The 21,295-nt window shown below is 44.0% G+C and overlaps 1 protein-coding gene across 1 annotated transcript in view; it reads right to left on the reverse strand.

Moving 5' to 3' along the window:
- The window catches only part of APOL6 (apolipoprotein L6), a 33,479-nt gene extending 15,565 nt beyond the window's left edge, over nucleotides 1-17,914 (reverse strand). The window contains exons 1-3 of the mRNA XM_033116725.1: nucleotides 17,752-17,914; nucleotides 10,306-10,399; nucleotides 7,357-8,179 (exon numbers count right to left, since the gene is read on the reverse strand). Coding sequence (XP_032972616.1) covers nucleotides 7,357-8,179; nucleotides 10,306-10,361 — 879 coding nt within the window. The 5' untranslated portion in view covers nucleotides 10,362-10,399; nucleotides 17,752-17,914. The remainder of the gene's footprint in view (nucleotides 1-7,356; nucleotides 8,180-10,305; nucleotides 10,400-17,751) is intronic.
- Nucleotides 17,915-21,295: the final 3,381 nt, after the last annotated feature.

The raw sequence follows: 21,295 nt of genomic DNA on the forward strand, positions 1-21,295 counted from the left end.
AGGAATACCAGCAGGCTAGATGAAGCAGACGATCGAATCAGCGACTTAGAAGACAAGGTAGCAGAGATCACCCAAACGGAACAACAGAAAGAAAAAAGAATAAAAAACAATGAGGATGGTTTAAGAGACCTCTGGGATAACATCAAGCGCAACAACATGCGCATCATAGGAATACCAGAAGGTGAAGAGAGGGAGCAAGGGATCCAGAACATATTTGAAGTAATAATGACCGAAAACTTCCCTAACCTGGTGAAGGAAACCAACATACAAGCCCAGGAAGTGCAGAGAGTTCCACCCAGGATTAACCCAAACAGGTCCACACCAAGACACATTATAGTTAAAATGGCAAAGGTTAAAGACAAAGAGAGAATCCTAAAAGCAGCAAGAGAAAGACAGCGGGTTACATACCAGGGAACTCCTATAAGACTATCAAATGATTTTTCTACAGAAACATTGCAGGCCAGGAGGGAGTGACAGGAGATACTCAAAGTGATGGAAAACAAAGGCCTACAACCTAGATTGCTTTATCCAGCAAGACTATCATTTAAAATTGAAGGAGAGATAAAGAGCTTCCCAGAAAAGAATAAGCTAAAGGAATTTATTACCACCAAGCCAACATTGCAGGAAATACTAAAAGAACTTCTGTAAATAGAAGAAAGATGAAAACAATCTAACTACAAATTTTAAAATGGCAATAACTATGTACCTATCAATAATCACTTTAAATGTAAACGGATTAAATGCTCCAATCAAAAGACATAGGATACCTGAGTGGATAAGAAAGGAAGACCCTTGCATATGCTGTATATAAGAGACTCACCTCAGATCAAAAGACACACAGACTGAAAGTGAAGGGTTGAAGTAAGATATTTCATGCAAATGGAAATGAGAAAAAATATGGAGTTGCAATACTTGTATCTGACAAAATAGACTTTAAAATGAAGAATATATTAAAAGACAAAGATGGGCACTATTTAATAATAAAGGGATCTATCCGACAGGAGGACATAATCCTAGTAAACATCTATGCACCCAACATAGGAGCACCTAAATATATAAAACAGATATTGACTGACATATAGACAGAGATCAACAGTAACACTATCATATTAGGGGACTTCGACACACTTCTGAAAACAAGGTACAGGTCTTCCAGACAGAAAATCAATATGGAAACAATGGCCTTAAATGACACATTGGACCACTTGGATTTAATCGATATTTTCAGAGCATTTCACCCCAAAGCTGCAGGATACACGTTCTTCTTAAGTGCACGTGGAACATTTTCCAAGATAGACCACATGTTAGGGCACAAAATAAGTCTTGATAAATTTAAGAAAATTGAAATCATACCAATTGTCTTCTCTGACCACAGTGCTATGAAATTAGAAATCAACTACAGGAAAAACCTGGAAGACACACCAATTCACGGAGGCTGAATATCATGTTACTAAATAATGAATGGGTCAACCATGAGATCAAGGAAGAAATCAAAAGATATCTCAAGACAAACGAAAATGAAAACACAACGACCCAAAATCTATGGGATGCAGTGAAAGCAGTCCTAAGAGGGAAATTCATAGCATTGCAGGCCTACCTAAAGAAACAAGAAAAATCACTAATCAACAGTTTATCTTCACACTTAAGGGATCTGGAAAAAGAAAAGCAAAATAAGCCCCAAAGGAGATAATAAAGATCAGAGCGGAAATAAATGAAATAGAAACCAGAAAAACAATACAAAAGATCAATGAATCCAAGAGTTGGTTTTTGGAAAAGATAAACAAAATCAACAAACCTTTAGCCAGACTCATCAAAAAAAGAGAGAGAGGACCCAAATTAATAAAATCAGAAATGAAAGAGGAGAAGTGACAACAGCCACCACAGAAATACAAAAAATTTTAAGAAATTACTATGAGCAACTATATGCCAACAAATTAGTCAATCTGGAAGAAATGGACAATTTTCTAGAAGTATACAACCTTCCAAGGCTAACTCAAGAAGAAACGGAAAACCTGAATAGACTGATTACCACCAAGGAAATTGAATCAGTAATCAACAATCTTCCAACAAACAAAAGCCCTGGACCAGATGGCTTTACAGGTGAATTTTACAAAACATTCAAAAAAGAATTATCACCTATTCTCCTCAAGCTCTTCTAAAAAAAATCCAGAAGGAGGGAAGGCTCCCAAACACTTTTTACGAGGCCACTATCACCCTGATCCCCAAATCAGACAAAGACACTACAAAAAAAATAAAACTACAGGCCAATATCTCTAATGAACAGAGATGCAAAAATCCTCAACAAAATATTAGCAAACAGAATTCAGCAATACATTAAAAAGATCATACACCATGATCAAGTGGGATTCATTCCTGGTATGCAAGGGTGGTTCAACATCTGCAAATCAATTAATGTGATACAACACATTAACAAATTAAAAAATAAAAATCATATGATTATATCAATAGATGCAGAAAAAGCATTTGGCAAAATCCAGCAGCCATTTATGATAAAAACCCTTAAGAAAGTGGGAACAGAGGGATCATATCTCAACATAATAAAGGCAGTATATGATAAACCCACAGCTAGCATCATAGTCAATGAGGAAAAGCTAAAACCATTCCCCTTAAGATCAGGAACAAGGCAAGTTTGCCCACTTTCTCCACGTCTATTCAACATAGTGCTGGAAGTTCTAGCCACAGTAATCAGACAAGAAAAAGAAATAAAAGGCATCCAAATTGGTAAAGAGGAAGTAAAATTGTTATTATATGCAGATGACATGATACTATGTATAGAGAACCCTAAAGACTCCACCAAGAAACTATTAGAGCTGATAAATGAATTTAATAAAGTAGCAGGATACAAAATTAATATTCAGAAATCAGTTGCATTTGTATATACCAATAATAAAATATCAGAAGGAGAAATTAAGACAACAATCCCATTTACAATTGCTTCAAAGACTATAAAATACCTGGGAATAAATTTAACCAAAGAAGTAAAAGATCTGTACTCAGAAAAGTATAAGATACTGAAGAGAGAAATTAAAGAAGATACAAATAGATGGAAACACATACCATGTTCATGGATAGGAAGAATTAATATAGTTAAAATGTCCATACTGCCTAAGGCAATATATATATATATATATATATATATATATATATATATATATATATATATATATATTCAACGCAATTCCTATCAAATGACCAAGGACGTTTTCCACAGAAATAGAACATATAATCCTAAAATTTATATGGAACCATAAAAGACCCCGGATAGCTTTGGAAATAAGAACAAAGTAGCAGGTATAACGATACCTGACATCAAATTATACTACAAGTCTACAGTAATTAAAACAGCATGGTTCTTGCATAAAAACAGACACATAGATCAATGGAACAGAATAGAGAGCCCAGAAATAAATCCATGCCTATATGGTCATTTAATCTATGACAATGGAAGCAAGAATTTACGGTGGGATAAAGACAGTCTATTCAATAAATGGTGCTGGGAAACCTGGACAGACACATGCAAAAAAATGAAGCGGGACCACCTCTTTACACCATATACAAGAATAAATTCAAATGGCTTAAAGACTTAAATGTAAGATCTGAAACCATAAAATTCCTACAAGAAAATATAGGAAGAAACTTTACAGACGTTACCCGGAGTAAGATTTTTACTGATATATCCCCTCGGGCAAGGGAAGTAAGAGAAAAAATAAACATGTGGCATTACATCAAACTAAAAAGTTTTTTCACAACAAAGGAAACCATCAATAAGACAAAAAGGGATCCTACTGAATGGGAAAAGATATTTGCCAATGATATATCCGATAAGGGGTTAATATCCCAAATTTATAAAAAAACTCACTCACCTCAACTCCAAAAAACAACCCAATTAAAAAATGGGCAGAGGACATGAAAAGACATTTTTCTAAAAAGGACATACAGATAGCAAACAGACATATGAAAAAATGCTCAACCTCACTAACCATTAGAGAAATGCAAATAAAAACCACAATGAGATACCACCTCACCCCGGTCAAAATGGCTATCATCAATAAATCAACAAACAAGTGCTGGCGAGGATGTGGAGAAAAGGGAACTCTTTGCACTGTTGGTGGGATTGCATATTGGTGCAGCCACTATGGAAAACAGTATGGAGGTATCTCAAAAATCTGAAAATGGAACTACCTTATGATCCAGCAATTCCACTCCTAGGTATCTATCCGGAGAAATCCAAAACTCTCCTTGAAAAAGATTTATGCACCCCTATGTTTATTGCAGCACTATACACAATAGCCAAGACATGAAAACAACCGAAATGCCCATCGGTAGACGACTGGATTAGGAAACTGTGGTACATTTATACAAGGGAGTATTAAGCAGCCATAAAAAAGAAAGAAATCTTACCATTTGCAACAACATGAATGGACCTAGAGAACATTATGTTAAGTGAAATAAGTCAGACAGAGAAAGACAAATACCATATGATCTCACTTATATGTGGAATCTAAAGCAAAATGAATGAACTAATCAGAAACAGTCTCAGAGACATAGAGGAAAAACTGAGGATTGCTAGATGGGAGGGGGGGTGGGGATAAAGGGATAGGTGAAGGGATTAGACAGCACAGTCAGAACCACAAGATTGCTACAGGGTTACAAAAATCAATTTGGGGAATCTAATCAGTAATGTTGTAAAGATTTTGTAGGGTGTCCAACGGACACTTGTCTCGTTAGGGAGACTACCTCAGGGAAGATGTAGATGCCTGATCACTGCACTGTACACCTGAAGCTGAAGCTGAACAATAATGAATGTCAACTACAATTTTATATATATACAAGAAGCAGAGTACAGTGTGAGGGATATAAATGATAAATGTCTAACTATTATGTTGTTTTGTGCACCTAAAACTAATAAAAAAATTAAAATAAATAAATAAATAAATTAATTAATTAATTAAAAAAGAAAAAAAGATTGGTGAACTGGGAAGCCTGGAATGTTCCTACAGGTTTCAATATCCTGAAGAGGGAGTTCCAAGAACTTGGGTTGTGGGGACAACATGGCCTCTGTCCTCCATAATGGAATCTGGTTGAGCAGGTTCCGGTGACAGCCTTTTGTATGCAAACTTTATCCAGCAAATGACTGGATAAGAAGGATCTTATCCAGCCATTGCTGCCCAGGTGGGAGAGGAAGAGAGCAGAGAAGTAACGGAAGGGGAGTTGATATAGAACATACAACATACCCTCATAAACAATAAGATAAATGGAGCCACTTTAAAACGGACCCGGAGCTGCCATCCCAGAGGAACTGCCTGGAACGTCTTATGCCTCAAACTTTTGCAATGTTAAAACAGGGCAAAATAACCTTTGAACTGGACCTAAGCAAACTTGCACCCCTGAAAAACTGTTTACAAAGATAACAAGACAGTTATTATGGCTACTGGACTGATGACAACATTAAAAACATTGTTTAGAATTAACACCTCTATGTTATGTTATCTGCACAAATAGAAATGCCTTCCTTCTATTGATGTACCAGTAATTGGTCCCCTTCCCTTTCTCATAAATACCCCTTGCCTTTGAATCCTAATTGGAACATTATTTGGCTTCTGCCTGAATTAATGATTCTAGAATAGGTATTCTTATTGAACTCAAATAAATGCTTGTTTGCCTCTCACTTTGAAAGGCCTTAAAAAAAAGGGAAGGGGGCGTTTTTATTTTCAGATTAACACCCTTCACATCAGACACCCTACTGTGTAATCATCAGTACTCAATATGGATACAGAGCCCAGCTCTGTATGTTTCATTGTTCCATATGAAACAATACATATTTAATATGGACTATGCAGGAGAGTGATTGGGGACTAAAGAATAAAGTGACTGAGTTAGCACCAAAGTGAAGGAATGAATGAAGAAACAGAGTAGAATGCAGGAGAGGGGACAGACTGACCTTCCCAATACTCACTAGCTGACAGTGCACTCAGGACTCAGCTGGTCCTCCCAATTAGACTCCAGGCGTTTCCTCTGCCAACCCTGCCCACTCCACCCTGTCCCTTTTATTCTATTCAGAGGCCTCAGGGCTCATCTTGCCTTCTTCATCCTTACCTGACACCTGGGATCCTGCTTCCCCCATGCCTGGCTTAGGGCTAAGGCAGAGCTCCTGAGCCTTTCTTCCTGTAAGAGACTTTCTTCCTGTAAGTGCCTTTCCTCCTGCAAGAGCCTTTCTTCTTCCTACAATAACCTTTCTTTTTCCTGCAAGAGCCTTTCTTCCTGCAAGAGCCTTTCCTCCTGCAAGAGCTTTTCTTCCTGCAAGAGCCTTTCTGCCTGTAAGAGCCTTTCTTCCTCCTGCAATAACCTTTCTTCTTCCTGCAATAACCTTTCTTCTTCCTGTAAGAGCCTTTCTTCCTGCAAGAGCCTTTCTTCTTCCTGCAATAACCTTTCTTCCTGCAATAACCTTCCTTTTTCCTGCAAGAGCCTTTCTTCCTGCAAGAGCCTTTCCTCCTGCAAGAGTTTTCATAAAGAAACAAAAACATCAATCACAGGAAAGCTACAGAGGGTTCCCATGCACCGTGTTGCTCAGACCCAAACCTAGGCTCTGAATCAGGCTCCTGGCTTTGTCATCCTGACTGCCTCCACCTAGCTGGGAAAACTTGGCAGCTCCACCTAGCTGGGAAAACTTGGTATCGGGCTACCATAACAGAATACCAAAGGCGGGGTGACTTAAACAGTAGGAACGTTATTTTCTCATAGTTCTGGAGGCTACACATCCAAGATCAAGGCAGCAGCCAATTCAGTTCCTGGTCAGGCCTCTCTCCTGCAGATGTCTCACTGTATTGTCACATGGCTTTTCCTCTGTGCTGGTGCAAGCAGAGAGAGATCACTCTCGTGTTTCCTCCTCTTCTTAGAAGGATTATGTTGTGACCTCATTGAACCCCAATTACCTCCCAAAAGCCCCATCTCCAAATAGTCACACTGGGGCTTAGAGCTTCAACATAGGAATGTTAGGGGGACACATTTCAATCCCTAACACTCCCTGCAGCTCAGTGTCCTCTTCTGTACAACTTGAAAGACCGTATTCCCAGCACAGGAACCTCTAGGAACATCAAGGGAGAAACAGAAGGCATGACCAGGTCTGTGCAGGACAGCCCCCATTATGTCCAAGAGTACGGATACCGTTTGGACATCCAGGGCCACCGTTCGCCCCATGTCCTCAAGAATATGCATGCAAACTTCACACATGCACTGGCTTCCTTAACACCGTCCCGTAAACCTCGGGGCCCATCGGCCCCTGTTAAATCTCCGTCCTCCTTCCAGCCCCACCCAAGAGGGAAATCACAGCCTTACCTTCTTCCTCAGCCTCTCATAATGCTGGGTGAGTTGTGCCAGCTTTCTTTCCTGCTCCGAGGCATGGGCCCTCAGCACTTCCGCATACTTTGCCTTTGCTCCCTCTTTCAGGTCCTTCCACTCATTCAGGAGAGAGTGCAGCTCTGTGCCGAGGCCTAAGAGAGCCGTCGCACCACCCAGCAAGTAAGTACTTCTCTTCAGCACCAGCGTTGTACCCGCAAAGGCCTTTTGCACCTGTCTGGTATGGCGGGCTGAGACTTGGCCAGTGGTTAGGAGACGCTTGGCAGCAGTGGCCAGGCGTGGGTGGGCTCTGGCTACCTGCAATGCATCCATGTTCTTCTTGATGCTCTTCATGTTTTTTCCTTGGTTACAGAGAGTCAGAAAATAGGAGGCTAGCTTGTCTACAGGCTTCCCTACCTCTTGGTCACAGGTGGACACTTGGCTGCTGACCTGAGCTTGGACTCTTTCATTGTGACGATGTTCCAAAACTTTGGTCAATATGCTGGTGGCCCCGGCTACTGTCCCCACCCCTGTGGCAGCAGCAGAAAGCACCAGGCTTCCTCCCACTGTCACTGGAGCCAGGGCTAAACCCAGGAAGCTCATCACACTTGAGACGACAGCAATGGAGCTGGTCACCACTTGGGTCGTGGCGAATGTTTTGTGGGCTCTGTCGATGTCGTCTGCAAGGGAGAGGTTCTTTTGGATGGCCACTTCCAGTTTCCTTTTAATGGTGGGAAACTCTTGCAAAAATATTCTATCTTCAGCTGACAGATCTCTATCTTGTTGCTCCTCATCTTCACACAGAAAAATGGCATCCTCCTCCCTGTGGATGAGTGAAATGAAGATTTTTGCTTCATGCTCCCTGAAGGGAAAGCCAAATTCTTGGGCCCATCTGGTTTCCAGCTGTTTTTGCTCCTCCCAGTTTTGAATCCTGCCTGCATCTCCCTAACACCTCCGTCACCTCTGACCTGACCGTGAAAAGTCCTGGAGTGTTGTTGGGAGCTGCTGTTTCCATGAAGAGAAGAAACACATAAAAGGGGCGTCAGGAGGGACAAATGGGAGAAATGCAGCCTTGGCCACAGAGGTGGAAAAGGTGGTTAGTCCTGAGGGACATGGTCAGCCTTGTTCAGAGAGACGCAGTGAAGAAATGCTAATATCCTAGTGGGACTAATGGTGGGAGAGGTTCAGGAAAAGTAAGAGAAAGAGGAAACCAGGTGTTGGGTGGGAGGTTGGGAGCTCTATACATGTAGGGGTGAGTCAGAGGGAGGAAGCTCCAAACTGTGTAACGCAGCCTGCACTCGATGACCTTGAGTTTGGCTCCTGTGGTGTGTCTTTGCTTCTGTCAGGAGTCGCACACTGAGAAGATAAATGATCAGTAATGTTCTGAACGTTCTCCTTGGCACTTGGCCAGCTTTACTTGACCCCTCAAGCAGATGGAATTGGTCCTTCATGAAAGAAGTCAGGGCTAGAGGGACCCAGGCCTCTCCTCCCCCTATTTCTCATAGTATGAAGTGTTAAGGGACCTTGCCCAGCCCAACTGAATGTATCCTTTGTGGGAGAGCAGTGTCAGGGGAAGCAAAGCCTACTCCCTCGGGTACTTTCCTCATCCCAAGTGCCATTGGCACATTCCCTTCAGAGCCAGATCTGTGGGCCTGGTGATAACACAGATCCCCCGGCTCAGAGAAGAGGATCAGAGTTGGAAGGGACCTGGAGAGGACTTGAGCTGCCTCTTTTACTTCTCAGTGGAGGGAGCGGAAGCTCAGAGAGGAAAGGGGACTCGCCCAAAGGGACACATGAGGTAGAGATGGAGCTTTGAATGGGGTGCAGAGTTCCAAGAGCGTCCATATTTTCAGCTGCTCCTCTCTCAGTCAGGAATTCCCCACTGAGGTGTACGTACCCTTGAATATGTCTTTCTCTCTCTCTCTCTCTCTCTCTCTCTCTCTCACACACACACACACACACACACACACACACACACACCTACCTCCTGGAAAAAGTTAAAAATCAAATATACTACCAAGGAAACCCTTGAGTGTTAATGAATTAATGAATTTAAGCCCAGGTACCAGTTAATCAGCAGTTGTAAATGAGTTTCCAGCACAGAAGGCGGCCACGGGCTTGCAGGATGAAGGGGAAGAGGATCACCCTACAGAGGAACCCCAAGCTTTACAGATGCCACCCTCCAGCCCCCCCGACCCCTGTGTGTCGTCAGGTTGGCATGGATAAAGAGAAACAAGAAATAGCTATGTAGCTGCACACATTGACAACACCACTTTGCGTGTTGTCGAAAGTTGTGTCTTTCACATGGTGGTTAACTAGTGGACGCTTGTCGCCTTGTGTTTTTGAATTGAACCAAATGCCTGAAACCAAATGACACTTCAGCTGCAGTACATCAGCCTGTATTAGGCAATGATACTGACTGACCCAGTGTCAAATTGCAATCTGGTTCTATGAAGCACGACACACACAGGTCACCTAATTCACTCGGTGAACATTTGCTGATGGTCCACATCGTGCTGGAGTCTGGTGACACTCTGTTGGCTGGCGAGCAGATGACAGGGCTTAAATTCATCAATGCAGCAACACTAAGGGCCTTCTTGGTGACATGGGAGCCCAACACACTGAGTTCCTGCCTCCCGGGTCTCACAGTGGTGAGGCCCCCAAGTGGGAAAATTGATGCCCTGAGCGTCCCATAGCCCTGTGGCATGTGTGTGACTAGATATTGACTTGCTCTGCAAAGTATTTAGTTTACCCTGTGGACTACTTTTTTTTCACCTGGGAGGCTATGTCTTCCTACGTGTAGTGGAGACCAGTGGGAAGGCAGGGCCCGAGTTATGAATAATACTATTGTCATGAGGACATCTGGACATTTCAGCGGAAAAAGTCTTTTCCCAGGGACAAATCCCTCTGGGTTCCCGTGGCAGACCACGCCCAGCCTTGCATTCTTACCCTGCCTTGTCGTCCATTCGCCTCAGTAGGGCCACAGCTGTGCTCATTTTGTCCATGGGAGAATTACAGGTGTCCCCAGGAGTCAAATGATTTTCTGGTTGGAAACACAGATAACAAAATCACTGCAAGTGCCACAAAACCTTATGAAATTCAAGTGTGGAGGGATTTTAGATTATGTGGAATAAAATTAAGAATGAAACACTTCTAATGGGCTAAATATTTGCATTTTATATTGAGATATAGCTTATATATGATAAGTACACACATTGAAGTCCTCAGCTCAATAAATGTTGGTATTACACATATATCTGAGTAAGCACCACCCAGATCACTATATAGAACAGAAGGTTTCCTGTAACCACTCCCAGCCAATACTCACCCCACCCCAAAGGTAACCACTGTTCTGATTAGCTTGCCTATTCTGGAACTTTGTACAGATAGTCATTTGTTTTGCCTTCTTTCACACAATATAATGTCTGTGAAATTCACTCATTGTGGGGACAGAGCCAGGAGTGCAGTTTCCAGGCTCTCGGCCTCACATGGAAAGGTGCTGGCTCAGGTAGTAAATGGCCATCAACTGTGATTGAATGGCCATCAGCTGTGGCTAGTTGGCCGTCAGCTGTAACCAGTGAGCCATTGGCCACTAATATAACTGCCGTGGCTACATTAGCAGAAAAATGGGGGCTAGCAAGAAGATGGTGGCTGAGCTAGCAAGAATGCATTGCAGTTAGCAGGGCATATTGCAGCTAGCAAGTGAGGTTGGTTGGCGGAGAGAGAGTGGACAGCAGGTTGTGGATAGTGTGGCTCCTGCTTCCTGTGTCTCCAACCCAGACGCCAGCGAGAATATAGTGGTATGACTCCCCTACTTATGGCTCCGTGGGTGTTCCTTTTTGGCCTCACCATGTCCTGCGTTCTTATGTGGGGAGCGGGACAGGAGACCCTGCGTGACTCCCTGCATGACAGTCATTTTGTTGTGGGCACCAACGGTTTTTAAAAGTGATTGCTATGCAGTATTTCATTGTATAAATACACTACCATTTGTTTATCTATTCTTCTATCAGTGGATATGTTTGAGCTGTTTCCAGCCATTGGCTATGATGAACAAATTGATTATAATGATTAAAATCTCATCTTTACAGGACAAGACAACAATGTATAAGGCCCCTTTATACAAATAATATTCCCAAGGACGTAATAACACTATTATAAGAACTTCAAAAGGCCCTGTCTGAGCAGGCAGGTGGGTTCTGAAATCCATCCCAGAATCAACTTGCCAAGTGGTGAGACCTGGGGGCCAGGGATGGAAGGAGGTGCTGTGTCTATCTGGAGGAAGGGGCTTGATTGATTGATTGATTGATTGATTGATTGATTGATTGATTGCTCAGAGTTGCCATCCGTTTGTAGAGCTCTGTGTCCACAGAGCTCTATCCACCTGTGGGTGGGCTTTATCCAATAAGCCCTAAAGCACCATATGGGCTAGCAGTGGCCCTGACCTAACTTATGTGTTACAATGAACACTCAAGCTGGAAAACAGACGCTAGGTTTGCAAGAGAGGACAGGGAGACCAATTAGGAAGCTACTGCAGTGGTCGAAGCAACAGGTGACAGACAGCTGCTTGAACCAGGTGGGTAGAAATTCGAAGAATGATTGCATTTGAAGGAATCCACAGGATTTTCCCGTGGATGTGAGATGGGAGACAGCAGAGTTGAGGCTGACTCCAGGCTGAGTCAGGTTTGGGGTCTGAAGGACTGTTACAGTGAAGAGTCCATCTACTGTTACAGTGAAGAGATGGAAGGGTGGAAGGTTTTCTGGGTGGGTCATAGGGTTCCATTTGGGCAGGTTAAGTTTGAGATATCCAAGTGATGTTGAATAGGCAGTGGATAGATGAGTCTTGTTCTGGGTGGAAGATTCAATTTGGAAGCCGTCAGTGTAGAAAGTAGTTAAAGCCACGAAATTGCATGTGAACCCTAGGGAAACAGTAATACTGTGTTTCCCCAAAAATAAGACCTGACCGGAAAATAGCTGTAGCCTGATTTTTCAGGATGCTCGTAATATAAAATAAGCCCTACCATATTTCCCCGGAAATAAGACCAGGTCTTATATTAATTTTTGCTCCAAAAGACGAATCAGGGCTTATTTTATATTACGAGTGTCCTGAAAAATCATATCTGTTGTTGCAACGTTCAAAGGGGTGTCTCTGCTCATTTCTATGTTCAGAATGACAGGGAGTCTGACTAAGAAGATTGTTTCACCTGCCTCTATACTAATTCTCTATACCTTAGAATTAGTATAGAGGCAGTGTGGGAAAGTGGACCCAAAGCCCTCTCTGACACTTAACCAGTACTGTGATTTCAAGAAAATTCACTCACAGCTGTTTCTCTTTCCTTCCTTGTGAATAGCGAGTGAAGTGCCTATCTCAATTTATGTTAGAGAACAGTAGTTTCTGCATTTTTCATAATTATAAACAGGATAAAAATCCTCTTTTAAAAGGAAAAGACTCTTAGATTGGGTCAGAAAGTACAACTTAGCTATACACATTTCTTACAAGAGCTACGTCTGAAACATAGTCTCAGAAAAGTTAAAAATAAAAGGATGAGCAAAGTTACAACAGGCCAGGGAGGTGGCTGTGTTTCTAAAATGTGGCCAAGGGGTCCCCTGTGTCTTCATAGGGTGTGGAAGTGATCACACAGATCGACACCGTGTGAAAAATTACTTAGAATTATTTACACACACACACACACACACACACACTCACTCACAAATAAGTGCGAGTAAAGCCGGTGAAATCTGAATAAGGTCGGTGGTTTGTATCTAACTCAATTTCCTGGTTATAATTTATACTATAATTTTGTAAAATGTTACTGGTGGGGAAACAGGGTAAAGGGGGTACATGGGATCTCTCTGTATATTTCTTACCACGGCCTGTGAATCTACAATTATCTCAAAACTAAAACTTAAAAAAAAAAAAAATGGCACACACCTATTAGAATGGCCCAAATCCAGAACACTGACACCACCAAATGCTGGTGAGGAGGTGGAGCAGCAGGAACTCTCATTCATTGCTGGTGGGACTGAAACATGGTGCAGACACTTGGGAAGGCAGTTTATCCATGTCTTACAAAACTAAACATGCTTTGACCATACGATCCAGCAATCTTGCTCCTTGATATTTCCCCAAAGGAGTTGAAAACTTATGTGCACACAAATCCTGCACAGGGATGTTTACAGCAGCATTAGTCATAAGTGCCAATTCTTAGAAGCCACCAAGGTGTCCTTCAGTGGGTGAATGGATACATAAACTATGGGGCATCCAGACAATGGAATGTTATTCATTGCTGAAAGGAAATGAGCTATCAAGGCGTGAAAAGACATGGAGGACACGTAAGTGCATGTGACTAAGTGAAAGAAGCCAGTCTGAAAAGGCTACACACTGCATGGTTCCAACACTGACATTATGGAAAAGGCAAAACTTTGGAGACAGTAAAAAGATCAGTGGCTGCCAGGAGTTGGGGGGAGGAAGGGATGAATAGGCAGAGCTCAGAGGATTTTAAGGGCAGTGAGACTAGTCTGTATGATACTCTAATGGTGGATACATGTCATTATATACTTGTCCAAACCCATGAAACGTACAACACTAGGAGTGAACCCAAATACGAACTATGGACTTTTGGTGACAATGATGTGTCTTTGTAGGTTCAGTAGGGGATGTTGGTGATGGGGGAAACTGCATGTGTGGGGGCCGGAGGCATATGGGGAATCTCTGTACCTTCCCCTCAATTTTGCTGTGAACCTAAAACTGCTCTAAAAAAATAAAGTTTATTTAAAACAAAAAACACAAAAAGCCATTGCATGTGGATACAAAAGAGAAACATTGCACCATTATGCATTGTTTTAGGGGAAAAAAATCTAAAAGCCACCCAGATTTCATTTAAGGTGGACTGATTAAATAAACTATGGTTTATCTAGCAATGAAAGTATGCAGCCATTAAACTAACGGAGGCAAATTTATATGAACAGATGTGGAAGGATCTCCACTATACCTTGGTAAATAAAAAGTCAGGGTACAAACACTGTATAGATGCTTTTATTTGTATAGAAAAACAGATACACATGTTTGTATGGACAAGAAAGTAGTTAACACTGATTGTTAAGGGTCAGAGATGAGAGGAAAGCTTGCTTTTCACTGAATACCCTTTTATATGTCTTGTATCCGTGATTTTTGCCACGTGCCTGCCTGTGATACCAAAATTTTTTAAAGACTGTTTAGCTCCGGTAGTGGGTCGAATGATGTGCCCCCCAAATTCATCTCCACCTGGGACCTCAGAATGTGACCGTATTTGGAAATAAGGATCTTGAAATGAGATCATCCTTGGCTTAGGCTGGGCCCCAAATCCAATGACTGGTGTCCTTATAAAAAGAGCAGAAGACACAGAGAGACACAGGAGAAGATGATGTGACGGCAGAGAAGCAGAGATCGAAGCCAGACTGTCACGAGCCAAGGATTGCCCTGGGCCACCAGAAGATGCCAGAGGCAAGGAAGGGGAGCTTCTTCTGCAGACACTTCAGGGGAAGTAGGGCGCTGCTGACACCTTGACCTGGGACTTTGGGCCTCCAGAACTAAGAGAATAAATTTCTGTGATTTTAGTCCACCCGGTTTGTGGTACTGTGTTTCCCTGAAAATAAGACCTAACTGGAAAAGAAGCCCTAGCATGATTTTTCAGGAAGACATCCCCTGTACATAAGCCCTAATGCGTCTTTTGGAGCAAAAATTAATATAAGACCCGATCTTATTTTCGGGGAAACATGGTACTTCGGTTATGGCAGCCTTCTTTCCTCCCTTCCTCTATATTTGGCACTTAGTCCCAGAGCTTAGGGCAGAAATGGTATTTCCTAAATACGCCTTCTTTCTGATGGTCATCTTCCTTTTCCCTCTCCTCTCCCCGTTCTACTTCTAAAAAACTTAGGGGGAAAAAAAAACCCTTCCATACATATTTTGAAGGCGCAGAAATCCTTAAAACCCCCTTTTGCTAATTACTTCAATATATACAGATTTACTACAGAAAATTTAGAAATAAAGAATGAAATTTGTCTGTACTCCCACTTCACAGAAAGAAACAATGTCAATGTTTTATTTTATAGGCAAAAAAAAAAAAAAAAAAAGTAGCCTCATGCTGCTCCTACAGTTTTGTGTGAATTTTTGTCACTTAACATTATATTATTAAACAGTTGCCAGAAGGATATTTAAAGGCCGTGTAACATTTCATTGTATGGATGTATTATTATGTATTTAATAACTCCCCTGCTGTTGAAACTTTGGGTTGTTTTCAGTTTCAGTTTTTGTTTTGTTTTGTTCTTATAAATACTTTTTGTTTCATAAATAATCTTTGATCTTTATGTAACTGTTGGTCCACATGTTTGGTTATTTCTTTGGGATAGTTTTCAAGATAGAAAACAGTGTCTTCTCTCTGGTTATAAGGCTGTTTGGGGGAGTTTGGCTCCAAGGTGACCATAGACTATAAAATGAGTCACGTTTTTGTGTTTACTTGTGCCTGACATACATCTACCGTTTTTATACACCTTTAATCTTCTCAATGAACTCCTGAAACAGATGCTAATATTATCCCCACTTTACAGATGAGAAAACTGAGGCACAGGGAGGCTAATATCATGCAATTGGTAAGTGGGAGAGCCAGTGTGATTCCAGCTGGGAAACAATACGAGTATAGAACAGTAGATCTCAATCAGAGTTGAGTTTTCTCCCCAGGGGGTATTGGTAATGTCTGTAGATATTGGGGGAGGGAGGAAGAGAGAGAGAGACAGAGAGAGAGAGAGACAGAGAGAGAGAGAGAGCTGTTATTGGCATTTAGTGGGTAGAGGCCAGTGACGCTGCTAAACCCCCACACTGCACAGCACAGCCCCCACAACCAAAAAGGATCCCGTCCAACACATCAGTGGTCTGGGGCTAAGAAACCCTGGTCTAGAGCCCCACTCTTTACCATCACCCTGTGATAACTCCCCATTTTTCATATTAGTCCTCAGTCCTATCAGATGCAGGGCAGAGGTGACGATGATAGGGTAGGTAGAAAGGTAGAAATGAACAGGAGGAGGAGGGACTCCCCCGGCTCAAACCACCATTAGGGGCCACCCGAGGCCCCTGCCTTTGGCCAATCTGCATCACAAACATCCTGCTTCTCAGGATTTATATCTGCTTACCTGGATGCCCACGGCTGCGCACTGTGGTTTTGCCCCCTTTCGTGGGCTTTCAAATAAGTTATGGGAAATCAATGGGCTCACACTTAAGCCCTGGGAAACAAGAAGGGAGGACAGGACACATCAGCAGAAAAAGAGGTAGATACTAGAAAGGGGCCGGGAAGACAATTCTACCATAGGGATAAAAACGCTCACACAATGTAAGGAGAGGCTGCTCCCCACCCTCGGGTCAGCCTGCTCTACATTTCAGAGTGTATTTGCTTGTTAATAATCTTTGCTTTCTGCATCTTGCTTAAGCCTGTCTCTTGACTGCATCGTTTCTTTCAAGAGGACAAGTACCAAGGAAAAAATGTCGTTCCCAGTAACGTCAGGGAGCTCTCTGGTCCCATCAGGTCCTATCCCCTCCCTCCTGACCTGGGTGGATGTGAGAGGAAGGTGATATTGGGAGAGTGATGGAATGATGGGAGAGGATTAGCGACATGGTTTCATTTGAGAGCTCCTATTTCTGACAGCCTTTGTTTGCCTGCTTGGGGACCCTTCAGCTCCACCATATTCTCCAACATTTCCTCCCCCTGCAGACCAGCTCCCTCAAACCTCCGACCTAAGTAAGAAAAGGTGACTTATTCTGAAAACACAGACTGAAGATGTTCCCCTTAGTCTTTATCACCATCTCCCCCCTTCTTGCCCCCAACGACCCCCGATAAACCTACAATCCAGGAAACACTGGGGGTTGGCTTTGCTGTTTCGAGACAACTCATTCAGCATCTTTTTTCTACAAAGACGACATCCCCTAAAGCGCTGCTGCAGAGAACTTCTAGGGAAATACCTGTGGTAGAAGAAGGCCTCCTACATTCTGGGGGCCAGGCCTTCTCTATGTAGGGCTCTGGGGTCCCCAAGCAAAGGAGGTGAAGATGCAACTGGTGGGTCATATCTCGTTCTTAATCACGTTTTCATTTGAACTTCAAATGGGACAGTGAGGGAGAGATTCCTGTCCTGATTTATCAGTAGAGTATTTAAACTTCAGACCTTCTCAAGCTTTCAAAGTTAGTAACTAGCAGAACAGGGATTTGAATCTTGGTGGCCCTGACAAGACCTCTTTTTCTGTATCCAACCCCTTGGGCACAACGTCCTTTCTGGGGCCCTGAAGCACCCCCTCCCCTCCAACCTCTGCCTGTTGTCCCACCTGTTCTCCACGAAGCTCTGAAGACTCAGGTCCTGAGGGAAAATAGGACTCACCTCTCTGGGAGTCTCCAGTTTGACAGGGGACTGTGAGCGACTCGGCTGCAGGAGGAAAAAGGCGAAAGTACAGTCTCCGGCTGGTTTTGTTCAGGGCTGGGGTGGGGGTGGCTTATTCTGAGGAAGGATTGTAAAACTAGGTTAGGTTAACTGTTGCGATTACAAAAATGCCAACGCTCACAGCAACTCTTCTGGGAAGCCTGGGGCTTGCTGAGAAAGGCCTTGCCGTTTTACTTTCGTTTGCTAATAAATACACAGTGCAGTGAACCGGACAAATTAAAGCCAGAGGCTGTTTCACCTCTCCACTTCCTACCTGTGAAAACAGGTGAGTGGTGATACAAGGACTCTGAAGTCAAGCCAACCAGTTGGAGCTGTGTCACCATGACCCAGTTCCCCAACTGCCTTGGCCTCGACTCCCCATCTGTGAAATGGGTATTAGAATAGCTCCTGTGGCACAGAGCCCTTGTGAGGAGCCATGAGCAAGCCACGCAATGCCCAGTGTGGCAGAGCACCCACAAACACATCATGGCGTGTGCAATGACTGTTGTAACATCACTGTCCTACCCTCTGAGGTGGACAACATTAAAGCTCTAATAACTCTTATCTGAAAGGTGAAAACATAAAATGATCTGAAAACTGAAAGGTTTTTCCATAATTCAGTGGGTGGTAAAACTAAGCTTGTAGTTTTTATGTATCTCTCTTTATTTGAATATTCATCGTTTCGCAGCAGAAATATGAACAGGGTTTGACTAAGGAGAGCAGCTGGGATGTTACATAATGTATAGTATCGACATCTTTCCAAAAACCAAAAAAAAAAAAAAAAAAAGGAAACTCTGAAACACATCTGGCCCCAATGATTTGAGACACAGGATTGTGGTTCCAACGCTCCCATTTTGCAGATGAGGACACTGAGACCTCAAGAGGGTTCATGGCTTGCCCACGGTCACACGGCTAAGAAATAGCAGAAGCAGTTCTAGATTCCGTGTCTGTGGGAATGAGACCATAGTGCTGTCCTGGCCTGAGATTTGTGTGTCTCCATGTGTGTGCAAGCTGGGATTGGGGGCCGTGTGGCTTGCTCACATTTATACACCCAGATATCCCCGCATCCTCTCCGTAGACCTACCTGAGGCCACACTGGGGGCTGCTGCTTTGCAGAAGGTGTGGCCCACCCACCCAGTCTTGGGGGTGGGGACTGACTGATGTCCCCTGGGCCCCACAAGCAGAAATGAGAGGCTACTGGGCCATTGAGCCTTTTCAGCCTTGCGCCATGGCCTCTGGAACTTAGGGACTCTGAACAGAGGCTGTCCTTGAGATGGAGCTGGCCAGCCGGGACAGCCGCTATCCGGGCCTCCCTGCTGTTTCCCTGGCAGCAGCCCCAGATATTGGAACAGGGGTGGTTTTACCACAGCTGCTCTTGTGCAATAGCCCCAGGAGACTCTGGGTGAGCAAAATAACATGTCACATGAGGGAAATGCTGCTTATGTGGTGAGACAGAAAACTAACCTGCATCCTCTCACTCAGGTGAGCAGAAAGATGGAGTTGCTTCATTTCCTAAAACTCACTGAAGCTTCCACAGGACCCTCAACCTGCTGAAAAGAAACAAACTTGCTTTTAGGTGTTAGGCAGAAATTAGGAAATGTGGGAAAAGGAGGGGTGGGAGGGGGTCCACAGTGCGCACAGAAAAAGCTCATAACTAGCTTTTTTCAAAGCTAGCTCATAACTAGCTTTAATTAACTGCCTCCAGCCACGGATCTGTGTTTACCAGAACAGATGACGAGGTGGGCTGCAGCAAGGTGAGGATATGAATTAACAGACCCCCGCCCATCCTGGAGGTCACTCCCTCCCATGGGAGAGCACGCACCACCTTTTCCCACCAAATCAAATGTAACTTCCTCACCCCCCCCAGCAAACCATATGTCCTCAAGCTCTCTCTCCCCCCGCTCCCGCTAGGCCCATTCTCTTCCCTGAGAACATATCACTGATAAACCCTGCTTGCTTATTAACCAGCTTGCTGACCTGTGATCCTTCATTTCCTCAGCAAGGAGAACCGAGCCTCCCGTAACAAAGGTACCTCAGTCTCCTGTGATTTAAAACACTCTTTCAGGTAAAGTCAGTCACTTGGGGGTGAAGGTCTAGGCAAATTCAGGTTCAAATCTTCTCTCAGGGCCTTTGCTCTTCCCTTAAAAGTTTGCTGTGCCCCAAAATGGCTGCAGGGGCCTGGCTGTCCCTCTGGGGTCTCACTGGCCTGCACGGAGGCCTCCTTCGTCCCACCCTCCCACTGCTGGCTTGAGGTCCCGTCAGCTGGCTCGGGGCCGCCTCGGCTCTGAGGACATGCAGGCGCTCTGCTTTCAGCCACACCTGCATCCCATCAGCCCTGGGAGCAGACGCCCTGAGGTCCCCGGAGCCCTCGGCCCCCAGCCCTTCTCCCGTGCCTTGGCCAGGCCCTGGGCAGCAGCGGGGGGTGGGGGGACAGGGGTGGTGGACATGACAAGGCAGAGGAGGGATGTTGACACAAAAAAATATCCAAGAACTTTTCATAAGAGTTCATTTGCGCCAAAACTGATGACATCTGCTGGGGATCTAGCTGGGGAGCTAGATCTCAAATGCTCTGGAGACTAACAGTTTTGCTGCTGCTTTTATGCATCTGAGATTAAGAAGGGCACGAAAGGAAGATTACATGAAGGTGGAAGAAAGCCAGGCGTGGATTGGATTGCAGGACAGTTAACAAGACGATGTGCTCTCTTGAGGGTGGTTAGGCTTATTTCAAAGTCGTGTGAACCTAGATGCACAGAAACAATGGACAGGGCTGCTTAAGGCAAAGATAAGCCTTTTACTAAAGAAGTTATGTGCCTGGGGCGTGAGTACCCACCGTGACCTGCCCAGTTAGGAATTTATGATCAGATCGCCCCGAGAGGGTACTTTCCTTAGAATCCTTTCCCCCTTTTTTCATCCACAGGGAGGTGGTGTGTCAGCCCCTCTCTCTACCTAAACAACCGCAAGGCCTCCTGCTTCGGCCCAAATCCTCTCTGTTCCTGCCGGTAACTGCCTTCTTCTGCTGGGAGTTTTTTTTTTGTTTTTTTTTTTTTTAAAGATTTTATTGGGGAAGAGGAACAGGACTTTATTGGGGAATAGTGTATACTTCCAGGACTTTTTTCCAAGTCAAGTTGTTGTCCTTTCAGTGTTAGTTGTGGAGGGCGCAGCTCAGCTCCAGGTCCAGTTGCCGTTGCTAGTTGCAGGGGGCACAGCCCACCATCCCTTGCAGGAGTCGAACCGGCAACCTTGTGGTTGAGAGGACGCACTCCAACCAACTGAGCCATCCAGGAGCTCAGTGGCAGCTCAGCTCAAGGTGCCATGTTCAATCTTAGTTGCAGGGGGCGCAGCCCACCATCCCTTGCGGGACTCGAGGAATTGAACTGGCAACCTTGTGGTTAAGAGCCCACTGGCCCATGTGGGAATCGAACCGGCAGCCTTTGGAGTTAGGAGCATGGAGCTCCAACCGCCTGAGCCACCGGGCGGCCCTGCTGGGAGTTTTTATACCACCTTT

Source organism: Rhinolophus ferrumequinum, chromosome 10, assembly GCF_004115265.2.
Source record: "Rhinolophus ferrumequinum isolate MPI-CBG mRhiFer1 chromosome 10, mRhiFer1_v1.p, whole genome shotgun sequence".
In the NCBI taxonomy this organism is placed as follows: Eukaryota; Metazoa; Chordata; class Mammalia; order Chiroptera; family Rhinolophidae; genus Rhinolophus; species Rhinolophus ferrumequinum.